Source organism: Bos indicus x Bos taurus, chromosome 8, assembly GCF_003369695.1.
Source record: "Bos indicus x Bos taurus breed Angus x Brahman F1 hybrid chromosome 8, Bos_hybrid_MaternalHap_v2.0, whole genome shotgun sequence".
Taxonomy (NCBI): domain Eukaryota; kingdom Metazoa; phylum Chordata; class Mammalia; order Artiodactyla; family Bovidae; genus Bos; species Bos indicus x Bos taurus.
This window is the reverse complement of record NC_040083.1, coordinates 8424774-8443267: the sequence shown is the minus strand read 5'-3', so window position 1 is coordinate 8443267 and position 18494 is coordinate 8424774. Positions and strand designations below refer to the sequence as shown.

Genomic DNA, 18494 nt, shown 5'->3' with positions numbered 1-18494 from the left:
AAACAAATCATCAAAAGGGTTAAGTGAACACTTACAAAGTGTGAAGTGCTGCCGATGATGCATTCAGGGCTACGGACCCTGTTACACGGACCCGGAAAGGTTTTCCTGGGAAAGAGATGATTAAGCTGAGACCCGAGGCACCAGAAGGATGAAGGCAGAGAGAGGTTAGAAGAGCTTCCAGGAAGAGAAGCAGTACGTGCAAAGTTCTGGAAGGGGGAGAGGAAGGGGCTGGAGAAGAATGGCTCAAATCACAGGGCCTTCCTTGTAAGCCCCATGTAGTCTTTTATAAGGGGGCTGCTCCACAAACAACCATGGAAGGGTTTGAAGCAAGAAACTGACGTAGTCCATTTTTTTTTCCTCTGATGTAAACGTTTAATTGTATTTTGAAATTGTGTATCAGTAAAAATTATAAAGAATAGAATTTTTAAAGCATGGGCAGTATGACCCTATTTTAAAATTTTTTTTAAATGTTTAATTTTTGTTGTTATTTCATATTATCTATCAATTATCTTTCCATCTATCGGTATACTCATAGACAATTGCCTGAATATTTATGACATAGTTAATTTTTAAGTGCATGTGTATCTGTGTGTGCAGAGAGAGGGGACAATATAACTCACATAAAATAATCAGAGATCCTAAGTGAGTTGCCCACAAGGTCAAGGAAGGTGGAGTCATATGGCCAAAGGGGATGCTGGCTCTGTGTGGTTGGGACCTTTGGGAGTGCTCACGTCTGGCCAGGACCCCCCTCTCACCCCCAAAAGAGCCAAGGGAACTGGGCAGGTATCAGTGGGGGTGGCCCCAGGACCCGAGGGCTCAACCACCAACTCCCTACAACATCCCAGGCTTTCCCCAGGATGCTCCTGTGCACAGAGTCAGGGCTTACAGGCAGGGAGGCGGGGGGTAGCAGGGAGCAGGACTCGACCCACGGGTCACCAGCTGGGTTTCCAGGAGAGAGCGAGGCGAGGCTAACCAGGAAAGAGACTGGATCCCCACGGGGTCTCCACATTGGGGTGTTTGGGCACTGCACAGGGACACCCCTACAGAGCTGTTTTCTGTACCCAAGACAAAACTGGGTTGCACAAAACCGGAAGTCACAATTCCACTGGCCAGTGCAGAAGTGGGTAGAAACCAGATCCTGGCAGGACGAGGCATCGGTGAGGATGGCATATGGAAGCCAGCTTCTCCATAGAGAAAAAATCCCCGACTATGGAAGGAAGGAGAAAAATCGGGCTTGGATTAGAAAGATGTAGCACCTGAGGGGCCATGTGTATGTGTGCCGGAAAGCCTGAGAAGGCTCACTGCCTGAAGGAGAACAACTTTCAAGGAACGGGGCTAGAAATAGAAAGGGCTCCAGGTCACTGAGCAGCTGTGGGGGCCCAGAGCCCGCTGGAGAAGAGGGACCAGAGGAGGGAAGCTGGGAGAGCCACCTCCAAGTGGGTCTTCATGACCTCACAAAGCAGGCATCCTCAGCCCAGCGTTCCTGAAGCTCCAAGGCAGTCCTGGTTAGGTCTCCTAGCAACTGGATGCAGGGGCCATGGCACTCCTAACAGCCCAGGGAGTGAAAAAAGTCTTCCAATTTCAGGTGAAGAGAACATATGACTTTGAAGAGAAAGTGTGCTCCGATTGGCCTAAGAGGGAGGTGTGTCCTCCCAGCGACCCCTGGACAGCTCTCCTGTCCCTGCGTGTCAGCTCGGAGGCCCAAGACAGGCAGGTGTGGGCCCAGGGAATGTGCGTGCCAGGTGTATGCCAGGCCAAAGTTAGCCCAGTCTTTGGAGCTGGAGGGCTATCTTCCAGGCCTGCGGTGACAGCCCTTGATGCAGCAGAGCCTGCATGGAAGGACAGAGGAGGTGGGCGTGGAGGTGCTGTGCCCGCCTACACTCCAGGGAGGGCCTGGGAGTCCCCTGCAGCCGGTCACAGGGGTGCCACCTTCACCAGAGCCCTCCAGCCCTGAGAGCCTGTCAGGATTGTAGGCCACTGTGTAGAGGGAATATGTGTGTGGTTGTGGGTGTGGTGGGAGCCGGGGGCTCTGTGTCTTTAAGGCAGAGAAGGGGGCAGATTTTGATGGTTGCTCAGAATCATTTCTGAGGCCAAAATGCATGAGCAATGTGAACACTTGTGGATGGAGGAGACTCTAGCCTGCAGGGCCTGGGCCTCCGGTCCATCCAGAAAGGCTCTGCTGTAGAACTCAGGCAAGACCACCCCGGGCCAGCGGTGTGCACAGGTCAGCCTCTGACCAGCAGTCTTGAGCTGACGGGGAGGCAGCAGGCAAGGCACCCCCGGCTGAGGCTTCCTTCCCTGGCCCAGGACGGGTGCTTTCATCATCTTTCCTGGATTTTCCAGCCAGCTGTCCTTTCAGATGCTGACTTAGGGGTCTACAGGGGCTGTGGGGGAGGGGAGAGGATCCCCAGGGGCTGAGACAGGCTCTGGGCCTCCCTCAAGCGCTGTCTACCATCACTTCTCCACTCCTCTCCCCCCAGGGGAGCAACACTCTTGTGTTCACTGAATCCCCATTCATGCCACACCTTTTCTTACCCCCTCCTTGAAAGGGACTTGATTCTCCTACATGTGTTGGTGATCTCTAAGAAACTTTCTAGAAAGGCCAGATGAACTCTCAAGTAAAACTAATTGTAACCTAAAGAAAGGATTAAAAGGTACCTTAACCAGTCTTGAGGCCCTAGCTTCACCAAGCAAGATGCATTCCTTCTGCTAAAGCATTGCTTCATCAAGCTTCTTCTTGGCTAGTCATTTACACTTTAGTATGAATTTCATGGTCACATCACTATCTCTGGAGCAGTCTCAGAGGGAAGTCAAATTTTGTTTGAGGGAAGAGGATCATACTAATTCAGGACTTGAGGGCTGCTGGCGGGGTAGAAACCTGGAGCTGTAGCAGCTAGGATGAAAACTCCCAGAGGAAGGAGCAGGGCTAGAAAGGTGAGGGAAAGCTGTCCAGAAATGAAAGACTAATTCTGTCCAAGTGTACCCCTAGTCCTGGTCACTCTTCAGGATCCAGGGGCACAGCATGGGTTCCCAGTGATGATGTTGTCCTGATTCCTCAGTCTCACCCTCCACCCCTCATATCACACCCTGCAGAAACCAGAAGGTCGGGAGCACCTGCGGAGACTGCTGAACTGGGAAGAGTTTGACGAGCTCAGAGACTCCCGCAGAAGCATCCTGCTGGACACCCTCTATGAAAGCATCATCTTCGCTGTGGGCAAAGGCTTCCCATGGCGGGAGGTGGCGCAGGTGGTCAAGTTCACGGAAGAGCTGCTCAAGGAAACCAAAGGTACAGGGCAGGCAGGGCAGGAGTCAGTGAGGCCTGGGGAGGGTGCACAGCCCTAGGGGCCCTCCAAAGAGCCTGAAGCTACTTGCTTTCTTTCCCTGGCATTTAGCCTCTTCATATGGTCCAGAACAGGGCCCTGTCCAGACTCTCTGAAAAGTGGAACAAACAGAATGTTCTTGCTGAGTCTTGTTCCTGATCACCCTGGTGGGAACTCTTGCACCACGCCAAGCTATTCACAAAGCAACCAAGGATGTTCGTTTTTTCAGTCAGTCATTTATACTTTAGTATGAACTACATTATATTTCCCTGGAGGCTCAGTGGTAAAGAATCCACCTGCCAATGCAAGAGACATAAGAGACACAGGTTCGATCCTTGAGTTGGGAAGACCCCTGGAGAAGGAAGTTTCAAGCCAGTCCAGTATTCTTGCCTGGGAAATCCCATGGACAGAGGAGCCTGGTGGGCTACAGTCCATGGGGTTGCAGAGAGTCAGTTACAACTTAGCAAATAAACAACAGCAATGAACTTCATCATTAAACCTATATCTCTGGGGCAGTGAGTTGAGAGTAGGGTCCAAGAGAAGTCAATGTTTGTTTTAGAAAAGAGAGAAGGAATAATAGTAATTCAGAAGTTTTGTTTTGGTCCTGCTTAACTTAAATGTGTCACTATTCTGCTTAAAATCCTTCACTGAATTTCCATTGTACTCCTGAGAGACTGCAAACTGTTCCCAGCATCCGTTTTTGCTCTGCTGAATGTCTTGGAGGAATCCTCTATAGATATCAGCTTGCTGGCAGGGATGCTGGAACCAGAGTCAGGTTGTGGAAAGAGCATCTCTCCCACCCCTACCCTGTGTTGGGCTTCAGAAGAAGAGGGTAAGCCTCTCTTGCTGTGATCCACAGCACAAGGGGGTGTGGCCACAACTTCCCACTCCTTGTCTGAGATGCAGATTCATTCATTAAGCAGATACATGGAGCATCCCCTCCAGGACCACCATTGTAGTAATACTCAACCAAGAATCATCAGTAGGTGCTAAAGTCAGAGGCTGAATGCTTGATGGGAAATGAGATATTTACACACTTCCTCAGAGTCTCCCCACAACATCATTACTGATGGCAAAGGGGAAAAGAATACTTTTAGGGTGAGGGAGCCTGGGGGACACCTCCTCAATCAATGTTCCATCAGTAAGAGGACACAGATTATCGTGCCACCCAGTGGGATGCGAAAGAAGCAGCCAGCATCCTTCTGTAATGGTTGTAGCAGAGACTCAGAGCCTGACATCATCGGGAAAAACTTCCAATTAAGAGCACTACACAAAGGCCCTCTCCTGTAAGCTGCAAAGCACAGAGGGCATGAGAACCAAGGAAAGACAGAGGAACTGCTCCAAACTGAAAGACACTGAGGGAACGTGTCCACTAAACGTGACAGGTGGACCCGGTTTGGGTCCTTTCACTGTACAGAATGTCACTGTGATAACTGGAGAACCTTGGGTCAGGTCTGGTTATTGCACACTAGTGTTGTGTTGAGGTGATCTCTAACTCTGGTGGTTGTGATTGTGAAGGTCCTTGTGTAGGAAATGCACACGAAAAGATCCTGCTTGATGGGGCATTAACTGGATCACTTGTTCTTTAAGTACTTCAGGAAATTTTTCTTTGTACTATTTTTTTCTAGCTTCATTGAGATATAATTGACATACAGTATTGTATAAGGTATGCAACATGGTTTGATATACGTATATATTGTGAAATAATTAGCACAATAAGTTTAATGAACACCACCTCACCTAGTTTTTTTTTTTCCTTGGGATGAGAATTTTTAAGGTCTGCTCTCTTGGCAACTCTCAGATACACAATATGATATTGTTAATTATAGTCATCATGTTTTACATTATATCCTCAGGTGTTAATTATCTTATAACTGGAAGTTTGTACCTTTGGCCACCTTAACCTATTTCACCCATGCACCAACCCATGGCTTCTGGCAACCATCTGTCCTTACTATTTCCATGATGAGGTTGAGGGTTGTTTTGATTCCACATGTAAGTGAAATCATACCGTATTTGTCTTTCTCTGACTTTTCTCACTTAACACATAATGACTTCAAAGTTCATCATGTTGTTACAAATGCTACGATTTCCTTCTTTTATGGCTGAATAATAACTGTGGTGTTGGAGAAGACTCTTGAGAGTTCCTTGGACTGCAAGGAGATCCAACCAGTCCATTCTAAAGGAGATCAGTCCTGGGTGTTCTTTGGAAGGAATGATGCTAAAGCTGAAACTCCAGTACTTTGGCCAGCTCATGCAAAGAGTTGACTCATTGGAAAAGACTCTGATGCTGGGAGGGATTGGGGGCAGGAGGAGAAGGGGACGACAGAGGATGAGATGGCTGGATGGCATCACTGACTCGATGGACATGAGTTTGAGTGAACTCCGGGAGTTGGTGATGGACAGGGAGGCCTGGCGTGCTGCAAATCATGGGGTCGCAAAGAGTTGGACACCACTGAGTGACTGAACTGGACTGAACTGAATATTCCTTTATATATATGCATGCATTTATACACATGTATGCATATATGTGGAGAAGGAAATGGCAACCCACTCCAGTGTTCTTGCCTGGAGAATCCCAGGGACGGGGGAGCCTGGTGGGCTGCCGTCTATGGGATCAGACAGACTAAAGTGACTTAACAACAACATCAACAATGCATATATGTGTATATACCCACATATATATAGTGTATATTCACATTTTCTTTATCCATTTGTCTGTCATTTGATACAGGGGTTATTTCTGTATCTTGGCTATTGTGAATAATGCCACAGTGAATATGTGTTAGTGTGAGCCACTCAATCATGTCCAAGTCTTTGCTACCCCATGGACTGTAGCCCACCAGGTGATTCTGCAGAATTTTCCAGGCAAGAACATTGGAGTGGGTAGTCATTCCCTTCTCCAGGGGATCTTCCTGATCCAGGAATCAAAACCAGGTCTTCTGCATTGCAAGCAGCTTCTTTACCATCTGAGCCACTAGGGAAGCCCACAGCCAACATGGGGGTCTGATATCTCTTAGAGAGTGATTTCATTTCCTTTGAACATGTACCCAGAAATGGGACCACTGTATCTTGTGGTAGCTTTATTTGTAATTTGTTGAGGAATAGATTCAAGGGATTAGATCTGATAGACAGAGTGCCTGAAGAACTATGGATGGAGGTTTGTGACATTGTACAGAAGACAGGGATCAAGACCATCCCTAAGAAAAAGAAATGCAAAAAAGCAAAATGGTTGTCTGAGGAGGCCTTATGAATAGCTGCAAAAAGAAGAGAAGTGAAAAGCAAAGGAGAAAAGGAAAGATATACCCATTGAATGCAGAGTTCCAAAGAATAACAAGGAGAGATAAGAAAGCTTTCCACAGTGATCAGTGCAAAGAAATAGAGGAAAACAATAGAATGGGAAAGACTAGAGATCTCTTCAAGAAAATTAGAGATACCAAGGGAATATTTCATGCAAAGATGGGCTCAATAAAGGACAGAAATGGTATGGACCTAACAGAAGCAGATGATATTAAGCAGAGGAGGCAAGAATACACAGAACTGTACAAAAAAGATCTTCACGACCCAGATAATCACGATGGTGTGATCACTCACCTGGAGCCAGACATCCTGGAATGTGAAGTCAAATGGGCCTTAGGAAGCATCACTACGAACAAAGCTAGAGGAGGTGATAGAATTCCAGCTGAGCTATTTCAAATCCTAAAAGATGATGCTGTGAAAGTGTTGCACTCAATATGCCAGCAAATTTGGAAAACTCAGCAGTGACCATAGGACTGGAAATGGTCAGTTCTCATCTCAATCCCAAAGAATGTTCAAACTACCGCACATTGCCCTCATCTCACATGCTAGCAAAGTAATGCTTAAAATTCTCCAAGCCAGATTTCAAGAGTACATGAATCAAGAAATCCCAGGTGTTCAAGCTTTATTTAGAAAAGGCAGAGGAACCAGAGATCAAATTGCCAACATCCATTGGACCACTGAAAAAACAAGAGAGCTCCAGAAAAACATCTATTTCTGCTTTATTAACTATGCCAAAGCCTTTGACTGTGTAGATCACAACAAACTCTGGAAAATTCTTCAAGAGATGGGGATACCAGACAACCTGACCTGCCTCCTGAGAAATCTGTATGCAAGTCAAGAAGCAACAGTTAGAACTGGACATGGAACAATGGGCTGGTTCCAAATCAGGAAAGGAGTACGTCAAGGCTGTATATTGTCACCCTGCTTATTTAACTTCTATGCAGAGTACATCATGAGAAACGCTGGGCTGAAAGAAGCTCATGCTGGAATCAAGATTGCCTGGAGAAATATCAATAACCTCAGATATGCAGATGACACCACCCTTAGGGCAGAAATCGAAGAAGAGCTAAAGTGCCTCTTGATGAAAGTAAAAGAGGAGAGTGAAAAAGTTGGCTGAAAACTCAACACTCAGAAAACTAAGATCATGGCATCTGGTCCCATCACTTCATGGGAAACAGATGGGGAAACAGAGGAAACAGTGACAGACTTTATTTTTTTGGGCTCCAAAATCACTGCGGATGGTGACTGCAGCCATGAAATTAAAAGACACTTGCTCCTTGGAAGAAAAGTTATGACCAACCTAGACAGCATATTAAAAAGCAGAGACATTACTTTGCCAACAAAGGTCCATCTTGTCAAAGCTATGGTTTTTCCAGTGGTCATGTATGGATGTGAGAGTTGGACTATAAAGAAAGCTGACCACAAAAGAACTGACGCTTTTGAATTGTGGTATTGGAGAAGACTCTTGAGAGTCCCTTGGACTGCAAGGAGATCCAACCAGTCCATCCTAAAGGAAATCACTCCTGAATACTCATTGGAAGGACTGATGCTGAAGCTGAAACTCTAATACTTTGGCCACCTGATGCGAAGAACTGACTCATTTAAAAAGACCCTGATGCTGGAAAGATTGAAGGTGGGAAGAGAAGGGGATGACAGAGGATGAGATGGTTGGATGGCATCACCAACTCAGTAGACATGAGTTTGAGTAAACTCCGGGAGTTAGTGATGGACAGGGAGGCCTGGCATGCTGGAGTCCATGGGGTTGGAAAGAGTCGGACACAACTGAGCGACTGAACTGACTGGCTAAGGAGCCTCTATACTATTTTTTGTAGTGACTGCAGCAATTTACAGTCCCACCAAAATTGCACAAGTGTGCCCTTTTATCTACATCCTCTCCAGGACTTGTTATTTCTAGTCTTTTTGATGATAACCATACTAAAAGGTATGAAATGAGATCTCACTATGGTTCTGATTTGCATTCCCTTATGGTAGTTATGCTGAACAGCTTTTCATGTACCTGCTGGACACCTGTATGTCTTCTTTGGGAAAAAGTATATTCAAGTACTTTCCCCATTTTTACTTGAGTAAAAATACTCAAGTACTTTATTTGAGTGTTTACTGTTGAGTTCTATGATTTCTCAACATATTTTGGGTCCTAACCCCTTATCAGGCATATGATTTGCAAATATTTTTTCCCATCCTGTAGGTTGCTTTTATTTATTTAAATATTTATGGTGATGATATTGGCTTTTTTTTTTTCTTGGTGGATCTTAGTTCCCTAGCCAGGAATCAAATCCATGCCCCCTGCATTGAAAGCTCAGAGTCTCAACCACTGGGCCACCAGGGAAGTCTCTTCAGGTGGCCCTTTGTATTTTCTTGATCATTTCTCTTACCGTGCAAAAGCTTTCAGTTTGATGTAGTCCTTCTCGTTGGTTTTTGCCCTGGTTGCCTTTACTTGTGCTGTCTTACCCCAAAAATTATTTGTTAAGATTAATGTCAAGGAGCTTTCACCTGTTTTCTTCTAGGAGTTTTATGATTTCAGGTTGTACTATTTTTTAATAGACTTTGTTTTTTAGAGTAGTTTTATGTTCCCAGTGAAATAGAGCAGAAGGTACAGAGGTTCCCCACGGAAACCCTGCCTTCCCCCAACCCACACTCACAGCATTTCCCACTATCAACATCCCCCTCCAGGGAGGGTACTTGTGTTCTAATTGATGAACTGACACTGATACGTGATTATCACTTCAACTTCATACTTTACATTAAAGTTCGCACCTGGTGTTATTTCTTCCGGCAATCTTGATTTCAGCTTGTGATTCCTCCAGCCCAGCGTTTCTCGTGATGTACTCTGCATAGAAGTTAAATAAGCAGGGTGACAATATACAGGCTTGACGTACTCCTTTCTTGTTTTGGAACCAGTCTGTTGTTCCACGTCCAGTTCTAATTGTTGCTTCCTGACCTGCATACAGGTTTCTCAAGAGGTAGGTCAGGTGGTCTGGTATTCCCATCTCTTTCAGATTTTTCCACAGTTTATTTATTTATTTTTAATTTTATTTTATTTAACTTTACAATATTGTATTGGTTTTGCCATATATCACAGTGAATCTGCCACAGGTATACATGTGTTCCCCATCCTGAACCCTGAACCCTCCTCCCTCCTCCCTCCCCATACTATCCCTCTGGGTCGTCCCAGTGCACCAGCCCCAAGCATCCAGTATCATGCATCGAACCTGGACTGGTGACTTGTTTCATATATGATATTATGCATATTTCAATGCCATTCTCCCAAATCATCCCACCCTCTCCCTCTCCCACAGAGTCCAAAAGACTGTTCTATACATCAGTGTCTCTTTTGCTGTCTTGTACACAGGGTTATTGTTACCATCTTTCTAAATTCCATATATATGCGTTAGGATACTGTATTGGTGTTTTTCTTTCTGGCTTACTTCACTCTGTATAATAGGCTCCAGTTTCATCCACCTCATTAGAACTGATTCAAGTTTATTCTTTTTAATGGCTGAGTAATACTCCATTGTGTATATGTACCACAGCTTTCTTATCCATTCATCTGCTGATGGACATCTAGGTTGCTTCCATGTCCTGGCTATTATAAACAGTGCTGCGATGAACATTGGGGTACACGTGTCTCTTTCAATTCTGGTTTCCTCAGTGTGTATGCCCAGCAGTGGGATTGCTGGATCATAAGGCAGTTCTATTTCCAGTTTTTTAAGGAATCTCCACACTGTTCTCCATAGTGGCTGTACTAGTTTGCATTCCCACCAACAGTGTAAGAGGGTTCCCTTTTCTCCACACCCTCTCCAGCATTTATTGCTTGTAGACTTTTGGATCGCAGCCATTCTGACTGGCATGAAATGGTACCTCATAGTGGTTTTGATTTGCATTTCTCTGATAATGAGTGATGTTGAGCATCTTTTCACGTGTTTGTTAGCCATCTGTATGTCTTCTTTGGAGAAATATCTGTTTAGTTCTTTGGCCCATTTTCTGATTGGGTCGTTTATTTTTCTGGAATTGAGCTGTAGGAGTTGCTTGTATATTTTTGAGATTAGTTGTTTGTCAGTTGCTTCATTTGCTATTATTTTCTCCCATTCTGAAGGCTGTCTTTTCACCTTGCTTATAGTTTCCTTTGTTGTGCAGAAGCTTTTAAGTTTAATTAGGTCCCATTTGTTTATTTTTGCTTTTATTTCCAATATTCTGGTAGGTGGGTCATAGAGGATCCTGCTGTGATGTATGTTGGAGAGTGTTTTGCCTATGTTCTCCTCTAGGAGTTTTATAGTTTCTGGTCTTACATTTAGATCTTTAATCCATTTTGAGTTTATTTTTGTGTATGGTGTCAGAAAGTGCTCTAGTTTCATTCTTTTGCAAGTGGTTGACCAGTTTTCCCAATACCACTTGTTAAAGAGATTGTCTTTAATCCATTGTATATTCTTGCCTCTTTTGTCAACGATAAGGTGTCCATATGTGCATGGATTTATCTCTGGGCTTTCTATTTTGTTCCATTGATCTATATTTCTGTCTTTGTGCCAGTACCATACTGTCTTGATGACTGTGGCTTTGTAGTAGAGCCTGAAGTCAGGCAGATTGAGAATTTTCCACAGTTTATTGTGGATCACAAGTCAAAGGCTTTGACATAGTCAATAAAGCATAAATAGATGTTTTTCTGGAACTCTCTTACTTTTTCAGTGATCCATCGAATGTTGGCAATTTGATCTCTGGTTCCTCTGCCTTTTCTAAAACCAGCTTGAACATCTGGAAGTTCATGCATTGCTGAAGCCTGGCTTGGAGAATTTCAAGCCTTACTTTACTAACGTGTGAAATGAGTGCAATTGTGCGGTAGTTTGAGCATTCTTTGGCATTGCCTTTCTTTGGGATTGGAATGAAAACTGACCTTTTCCAGTCCTGTGGCCACTGCTGAGTTTTCCAAATTTGCTGGCATATTGAGTGCAGCACTTTCATAGCATCATCTTTCAGGATTTGATGAAATTCAGATATGCAGATGACACCACCCTTATGGTAGAAAGTTAAGAAGAACTAAAGAGCCTCTTGATGAAAGTGAAAGAGGAGAGTGAAAAAGTTGACTTAAAGCTCAACATTCAGAAAACTAAGATCATGGCATCTGGTCCCATCACTTCATGGCAGATAGATGGGGAAACAGTGGAAATAGTGGCTGACTTTATTTTTCTGGGCTCTAAAATCACTGCAGATGGTGATTGCAGCAATGAAATTAAAAGACGCTTACTCCTTGGAAGGAAAGTTATGACCAACCTAGACAGCATATTAAAAAGCAGAGACATTACTTTGCCAACAAAGGTCTGTCTAGTCAAGGCTATGGTTTTTTCAGTGGTCATGTATGGATGTGAGAGTTGGACTATAAAGAAAGCTGAGCCCTGAAGAATGATGCTTTTGAATTGTAGTATTGGAGAAGACTCTTGAGAGTCCCTTGGACTGCAAGGAGATACAACCAGTCCATCCTAAATGAGATCAGTCCTGGGTGTTCATTGGAAGGACTGATGTTGAAGCTGAAACTCCAGTAACTTGGCCACCTGATGCAAAGAACTGACTCATTTGAAAAGACCCTGATGCTGGAAAGATTGAAGGCGGGAAGAGAAGAGGATGACAGAGGATGAGATGGTTGGATGGCATCACCAACTCGATGGACATGGGTTTGGGTGGACTCCAGGAGTTAGTGATGGACAGGGAGGCCTGGCGTGCTGCGGTTCATAGGGTCGCAAAGAGTCGGACACGACTGAGCAACTGAATTGAGCTGAACTGGTGTTATGCGTTCTTGGGTTTTGACAAATGTGTTGTGGCATGTATCCATCATTACAGTATCAGAGAATGCTTTCACTACCCTAGGAATTCTCCAAGTCCAATCTAATCCTCCTTCCCTTCCCCTCAACCAGTAGAAAGTAGATGTTTCCACTGCCTCTGTAGTTTTTGCCTTTTGTCATATAGTTGGAATCCGACAGTCTGTCGCCTTTTCAGATTGACTACTTCCACAAGTAATATGCATTTTAGTTTCCTCCGTGTCTTTACATGGCAGGATAGTTCATTTAAGGACTGAATAATATTCCATTGTCTGGATGTATCACAGCTGATGTGTCCGTTCACCTACTGAAGGATGTCTTGCACCTCAGCGTCCAGTCTTAGCCACTTTTCACTCCTTGTCCACCACCCTTCCGAACCTATCTCCATCTCTCAACCAGTTCACGGCTTTCACATCATGCATCCGTTCACCAAACCTCTCCATGATTCTTTTCAGACACAAATAAAATCCATCACTCCTCTACTTCAAGCCACTCAGTGTTCCTATTGTATATCTTACGTGCACTTGCATCAGCCCTTCCTTTTTATTTCTGGGGCTGTCAGGTGGGCACCCTTCCATGCCTGTCCTTCAGGCCAGCATTCCAACCCAGTGATCACAGCCCAAAGGCTGAAGCAAGACATGCAGCACTCAGGGGCTGGTTTCCGGGATCCTTAGGAAATTTCATCCCACCGCAGACAACCCCCTGCCCTTTGGAGCCTTCCTGGCATCCCTCTGGATCCCACTCCCCGCTGCTCACAGCGATGCCTGGGTACCAGGTTCAGCCTTGTGGTTTGAGCTCTGCCATGGCTCACGGCCAGAACAAACACTGACGAGCAGGAGAAGAATGTCAGCCCCGAGCAGGTGGGAACTCGGGCTCTTTCAAGTTTCCATCAGAGCCTTCCACAGGCTGAGCCCTTGAGAAACAGTCGACGATGATGCAAACCCAACTTCAAACCGAGGAGATTAGATCGCTCTGGCACTTTCAGTATTTCTGGCTATTGCATACCTTGCCAATACACGGTCTATCTATATCTCTAGACTCCTAAACCTCAGAGTTACCAGGAGACTTGGCGATCAGAAAACTCAATTCCCTCTACTGAAGGGACTCCCCCTCAACAAGCCAGCAAGGCTTTCCTGGCTTCTGATGGCACTGTAAGCAACAGAGAGCTCCCTCCTTCTGAGGAAGTCCACTCCCTTGTACAGCCACTCTCATTATTCGAAATTCCTCCTCATATCTAGTTACACCCTCCTCTGACACCTTCTATTCATACTCACATGCCCAAAGCCTGTCCTCTAGAAGCAGTGGGTGGGCCCTGCAAATACTCAATGGACTTCATACACTCTGATCATCATGTCTTCACATGTCAACTGGACAACCCGAGTGCATTTTATCATTCTTACCATGATGTCATTTCCATAGACCCCTCCACCGCATGGGCATCCCTGGTAGCTCAGACGGTAAAGAATCTTCCTGCAATGCAGGAGACCTGGGTTTGATCCGTGTGTCAGGAAGATTTCCTGGAGAAGGGAATGTCTACCCACTCTAGTATTCTTACCTGGAGAATTCCATGGACAGAGGAGCCTGGAGGACTACAGTCCATGGGGTCACAAAGAGTTGGACAGGACTAAGTGACTAACACTTTCACTTTCCTTCCTCTACCCTACCTCTTCATCCTGCCCCCTCTCTTGCTGCCCTTCTCTGAGCATCCTTGTGTTTGTTAATGTCATTCTCAAACTATGGCTTCCGGATCCCAACACAATACCACCTGCGATTTGATCGATGCAGTGATGAGGGATTCTATCATCACGCTTTATCCTAGTGGTGATGCTCCTGCTTCTATAGCTTATGGGCACGTTTACTTTGTCAGCATCAATGTCACAGTTATATTGGGCAGGCAGTGCACGCCCATAGTCGTGTTCCCCATCCTGCCCTTGCACTTGGCGATATGGAATACACATGCAGGACTTTACAATCATTCCCACTGATTCCATTTGTCACTGTTGACCCGTCTTTTCCTCCTTCTGGCAGCTTTTAAATCTTGATCCTGGGACATCCAGCTTACAAGATCTTCCTCTTACTTTTAAATCCACTCCAAGTTTGTGAAACTTGGTTGTTAAAAATATCAAGTAGAAACAAGCTCTTGGGAGGGCTCCTAGTGCCTGAAATTGGACTCAATGAAGCTATAATTCATCTGGAGGCTCCGAGCCCAGATGGAAGACTCAAATCCTAGTTCAGTCCCTTGTAGGACGTGTGGTCCTAGGCAGCCACACCACCACTGAGCCTCTGATTACACATCAAAAGGAAAAAAAAAAGAGCACTCAATTGGTAGGATTGAGGTTATGAAGATGAAGCCTACAGCATGGCTCTCGGTGCATGGAGGGGCTCAGTGAGGACTGGCTCTTATTTTCAGGAGGGACCCAGAGACTCAAGGTGGGTGATGTGATTCTGAGATGGCCTGATCAAGCGCGGCCAGGTATGCTTCTCATCAGCCTCCAAACATACCGAAGTCATCAGCCCTTTCTCAGGATCAGCAGAGATGGCCCCGAGACCCTTTCTCCTCAGATGCATCAGAGGAAAGGGGGCAGGACAATGGGCAGAGGACCTAGAGGTAAAGCAAACGGCAGACTCACCCCTGAAGTTGGGGCGCAAGGAAGGAGGCAGAAAAGACGGTCCCGGGTAATGGACCCGCCACGAGTGCCGACTTTGGCTGGCTCTGGGCTTGGAGGGTGCAGACAGTGGGGTGCAGCAGGGAACCCCATAGGTGGGAGCCACCCTAGAACTCTGCCTCCTGAGCTGGGCCCTTGCACTCGAGCCCTGCCATGGTGCCAAACAGATGATATCTGCCACTCCAGAAGGCAGCCAGGCCAGCCCAGACATCAGGCTATGTCCGTACTGCCTCCCAGAACCCCATCCTCAGGACACTCAAGGGCATGAACAAGCACCTCAATCCTCTGAAGCAGGGAGTGCCTTCCACTCCAGGGCACTCCTTCTCACTCTGCATCAGCTCCAGGCCCAGGCTGGGCCGGGCCAAAGGCCACGCAGCAGAACCAGGAGGCACCGAACTCTTCAGTCCATAGACCTGGGTTCAAGTCCATCTCCAGCATGTATTACTGTGCAACCTTGAAAACATCACTTTACCTCTCTGGGCCTGCAGTTCCTAATCTCTAAAATGAAGGCCATAAGAGTTCCCACACACAGTGGGGTTGGAAAAAGACACAGGCCTGCAGAGGATGATAGCGTGACAGACAGGAAGTGCTTGGCAAAGGTCAGCCCCCCAACCAGGCGTGGAGGTGAAGCGGGTCACACAGCAGAGACTGTGGTCCAGGACCAGAGGTTGCTGCACGCTTCCCCCCCTCCCCACCCCTGAGAGTGGGGGGCTCGCTGTCTGGCCCATTTCTTGTCTCCTCCTTCCCTGCAGATAGGGCTGCAGCTGGGTTCAAGTCAGGGGCCAGGGGAAGGGAGGTCCAGACTGGCCTGTGAGGCAGCTGCCCTGCCCTTGGCACACAGGCAAGGAGACCCCAGTGCTCACCACTCATTCCCCTTGTTAGGGGACCCAGGCCATGAGAGGCAGGCAGGTCAGATTCCAGATGAGCTGTACTCCTCACCTCGTGCCTCATCTCATCTCCTGCCTGCCTCCTGCCCCCAGGCCTGGCCCACCCATCACAGGTTGTGGGGTGCGAGATGCCAACAGCCAGGGTTCCCACTGGCTATCATCTCACCTTCAAGCTTCTGTTTCAGCTAAAGTCCACACTGGGCTGTCACTTTTCTTGGAAGGTAGCTTCTCTGAGGGTGATTTTTTTGTTTGTTTTTGTTTAGTTAATCTGGGGCTGTGGTGGTTGAGTTCTGTTTGCAGACAAGGTAACAAAGTTGGCCGGCAGCCTCTAAGGAGGGTCATGTTTGCACAACAGTGATTCAGAGCTCCGCCAGGCTGGCCGCCAGCTCAGCTTATCTCCAGGTCCAATCGGGCCCCAGAACTGAGAGGGAAAGGGTGGCCCTTTATTCAAAAGCAGAAGCTGATTCCGCTTCGGCAAACGGCTCATCGGCATGTTCGGGTTTCAGCTCCAAGCCAGAAGAAAGAGTCCTTGTGTTGGCCCCTCCTCTACCAGGCTCCGGGAAGCCCCGGGCAGATCCTATCCTGCCGCGTCCTTGGGGCCCAGGGTGAAGTCACCACTCTCAGCGCAGAGGGACAGAAGTCTGCCAGCTCCAGCCCGGTGGGAGGAAACCGCAGGAAATGGCAGATTTTGCACACCCTACCTCAGCTCCGGGAGAGGAGAGAGGAGAGATACTGGGGCATTTGGGGACCTCAGGGAGCTGCAGAGATTCAGAGTGCCGTGGAGACCCCAAGCTTCCTATCTCCAGTGGGCCCATAGCAGCAGGAGAAGGGGAGCAGGGAGCAGCCTCCTCTGACTCAGGCTTCGCTCAGTGGGGAACTGAGGGCTGGAGGCACCCAAGCTCACCCGGGACCTGGGAACACCTGCCCACCATCACTGGAGCCACTTTGCAGCTTCCATCTCTTGTCATCATCAACATCTGGCAAGCATCGGCCTCCTCTGGGGTTCCGTGTGCACATCTGGGCTGGGGAACACCTCTTTCCTGCTGACCTGGCCCCCAAATCATGAGTCCGGGAGGAAGTGGGCCTTGATGACCAGTCAGTGGAGGCAAGAGGCGATCAGGCAAGGGTCCAGTGAACTGCGTCATGGCCCTGGCATCTGTGGTCCCACCCACAGCCACACCTGACTCTCCAGGAAATGTTATCCAGGCAGCTGTAGGGTGGAAGGGGGCTGGCGGGAGGTAATGACTCCCCCAAGCTCCCTGCACGAATGCTCCCTCCCAGCGCACTCACAGCCATGCCTAGGAGCCACACCGTCAGCCCCTAAGCATCCGCCCACATGGGGGAGCCTCCAGTGACTCAGGACCAGCGCTGCAGAGAGCAGGTGCCCTCTGCCTTCCTGAGAGCCTGTCCGTCTAGTGGCTTTCTCCCGGGCAGCCAGAACACCACACCCCTCGGACTAAACTCTTGGAGACAACTTTGCTGATGGAGGATGGAAGTTCCCACAGAGGGCACTAATTGAGATCTTAGGAGACCATCTCTTGGGGCAAAGAGGCAACCCTTTTTTTAAAAAACTTTTTATTTTCTATTGGCATATAATCGATTAACAATGTTGTGACAGTTTCAGGTGTACGGGGAAGGGACTCAGACATACATACACATGTATCCTTTCTCCCCCAAACCCCCTCCCATCCAGGCTGCCACATAATGTTGAGTAGAGTTCCCTGTGCTGTACATTAAGTTCTTGTTGGTTATCCATTTTAAATACAACAGTGTGTACATGTCCATCTCAAACTCCACATCAAAGGGGCAACTCTTAGAGATTTTCCCCTGAGTGTATTCGTTTGCTCAGGCTGCTATAACAAAGTTCCCCAGACTGGGCAGCTTCAACGACAAAAGTTAATTTTCTCTAGTTCTGGAGGTTGGAAGTCCAAGATCAAGGTGTGAGCAAGATTGCATTCTTCCAAGGCCTCTCGGGCTTTGCAGACGGCCGTCTCCTCACTATACACCGCATGCGGCCTTTCTTGTGTGTGTGTGTGCCCTAATCTCTTCTTATAAACACATCAGTCATAGCCGATTAGGGCCACCCTCATGACCTCATTTAAACTTAATTACCTCTGTAAAGACCCTGTCTCCAAGTACAGTCATATTCTGGGATCCTGGGGGTGAGGACTTCCATGAATGACTAGGGGCGGGGGGACACTGAGTTAATACAGCCCATGATGCTGAGAGAGGTCACAGACCACCAGGTGGGGCTGAACCAGTCGACCAGCCAGAAATCAAGGTGCCGCTGGAACATTTCCTGAGAGGCTGCACCTGCTGCAGAGGAAGGTACAGAAATCTCAGCGTTTTCACATGTAGCGTCTGTAAGCCTCACTGTGACCTTGTCATAGACATTATTTGTTTCAATTGGAGTGTAATTGCTTTACAAGTGTTGCCTTAGTTTCTGCTGTATAATGAAGTGAATCAGCTATATATACGTATATCCCCTCCTTCTTG

The 18494-nt window shown here is 47.1% G+C and overlaps 1 protein-coding gene across 1 annotated transcript in view; it reads left to right on the top strand.

The window, feature by feature from the left end:
- Nucleotides 1-1526: 1526 nt before the first annotated feature.
- The window catches only part of C8H8orf74 (chromosome 8 C8orf74 homolog), a 30876-nt gene continuing 13908 nt past the window's right edge, over nt 1527-18494 (top strand). Inside the window, exons 1-2 of the mRNA XM_027550759.1 lie at nt 1527-1585; nt 3094-3286. Of these exons, the coding sequence (XP_027406560.1) occupies nt 1538-1585; nt 3094-3286 (241 nt within the window). The 5' untranslated portion in view covers nt 1527-1537. The remainder of the gene's footprint in view (nt 1586-3093; nt 3287-18494) is intronic.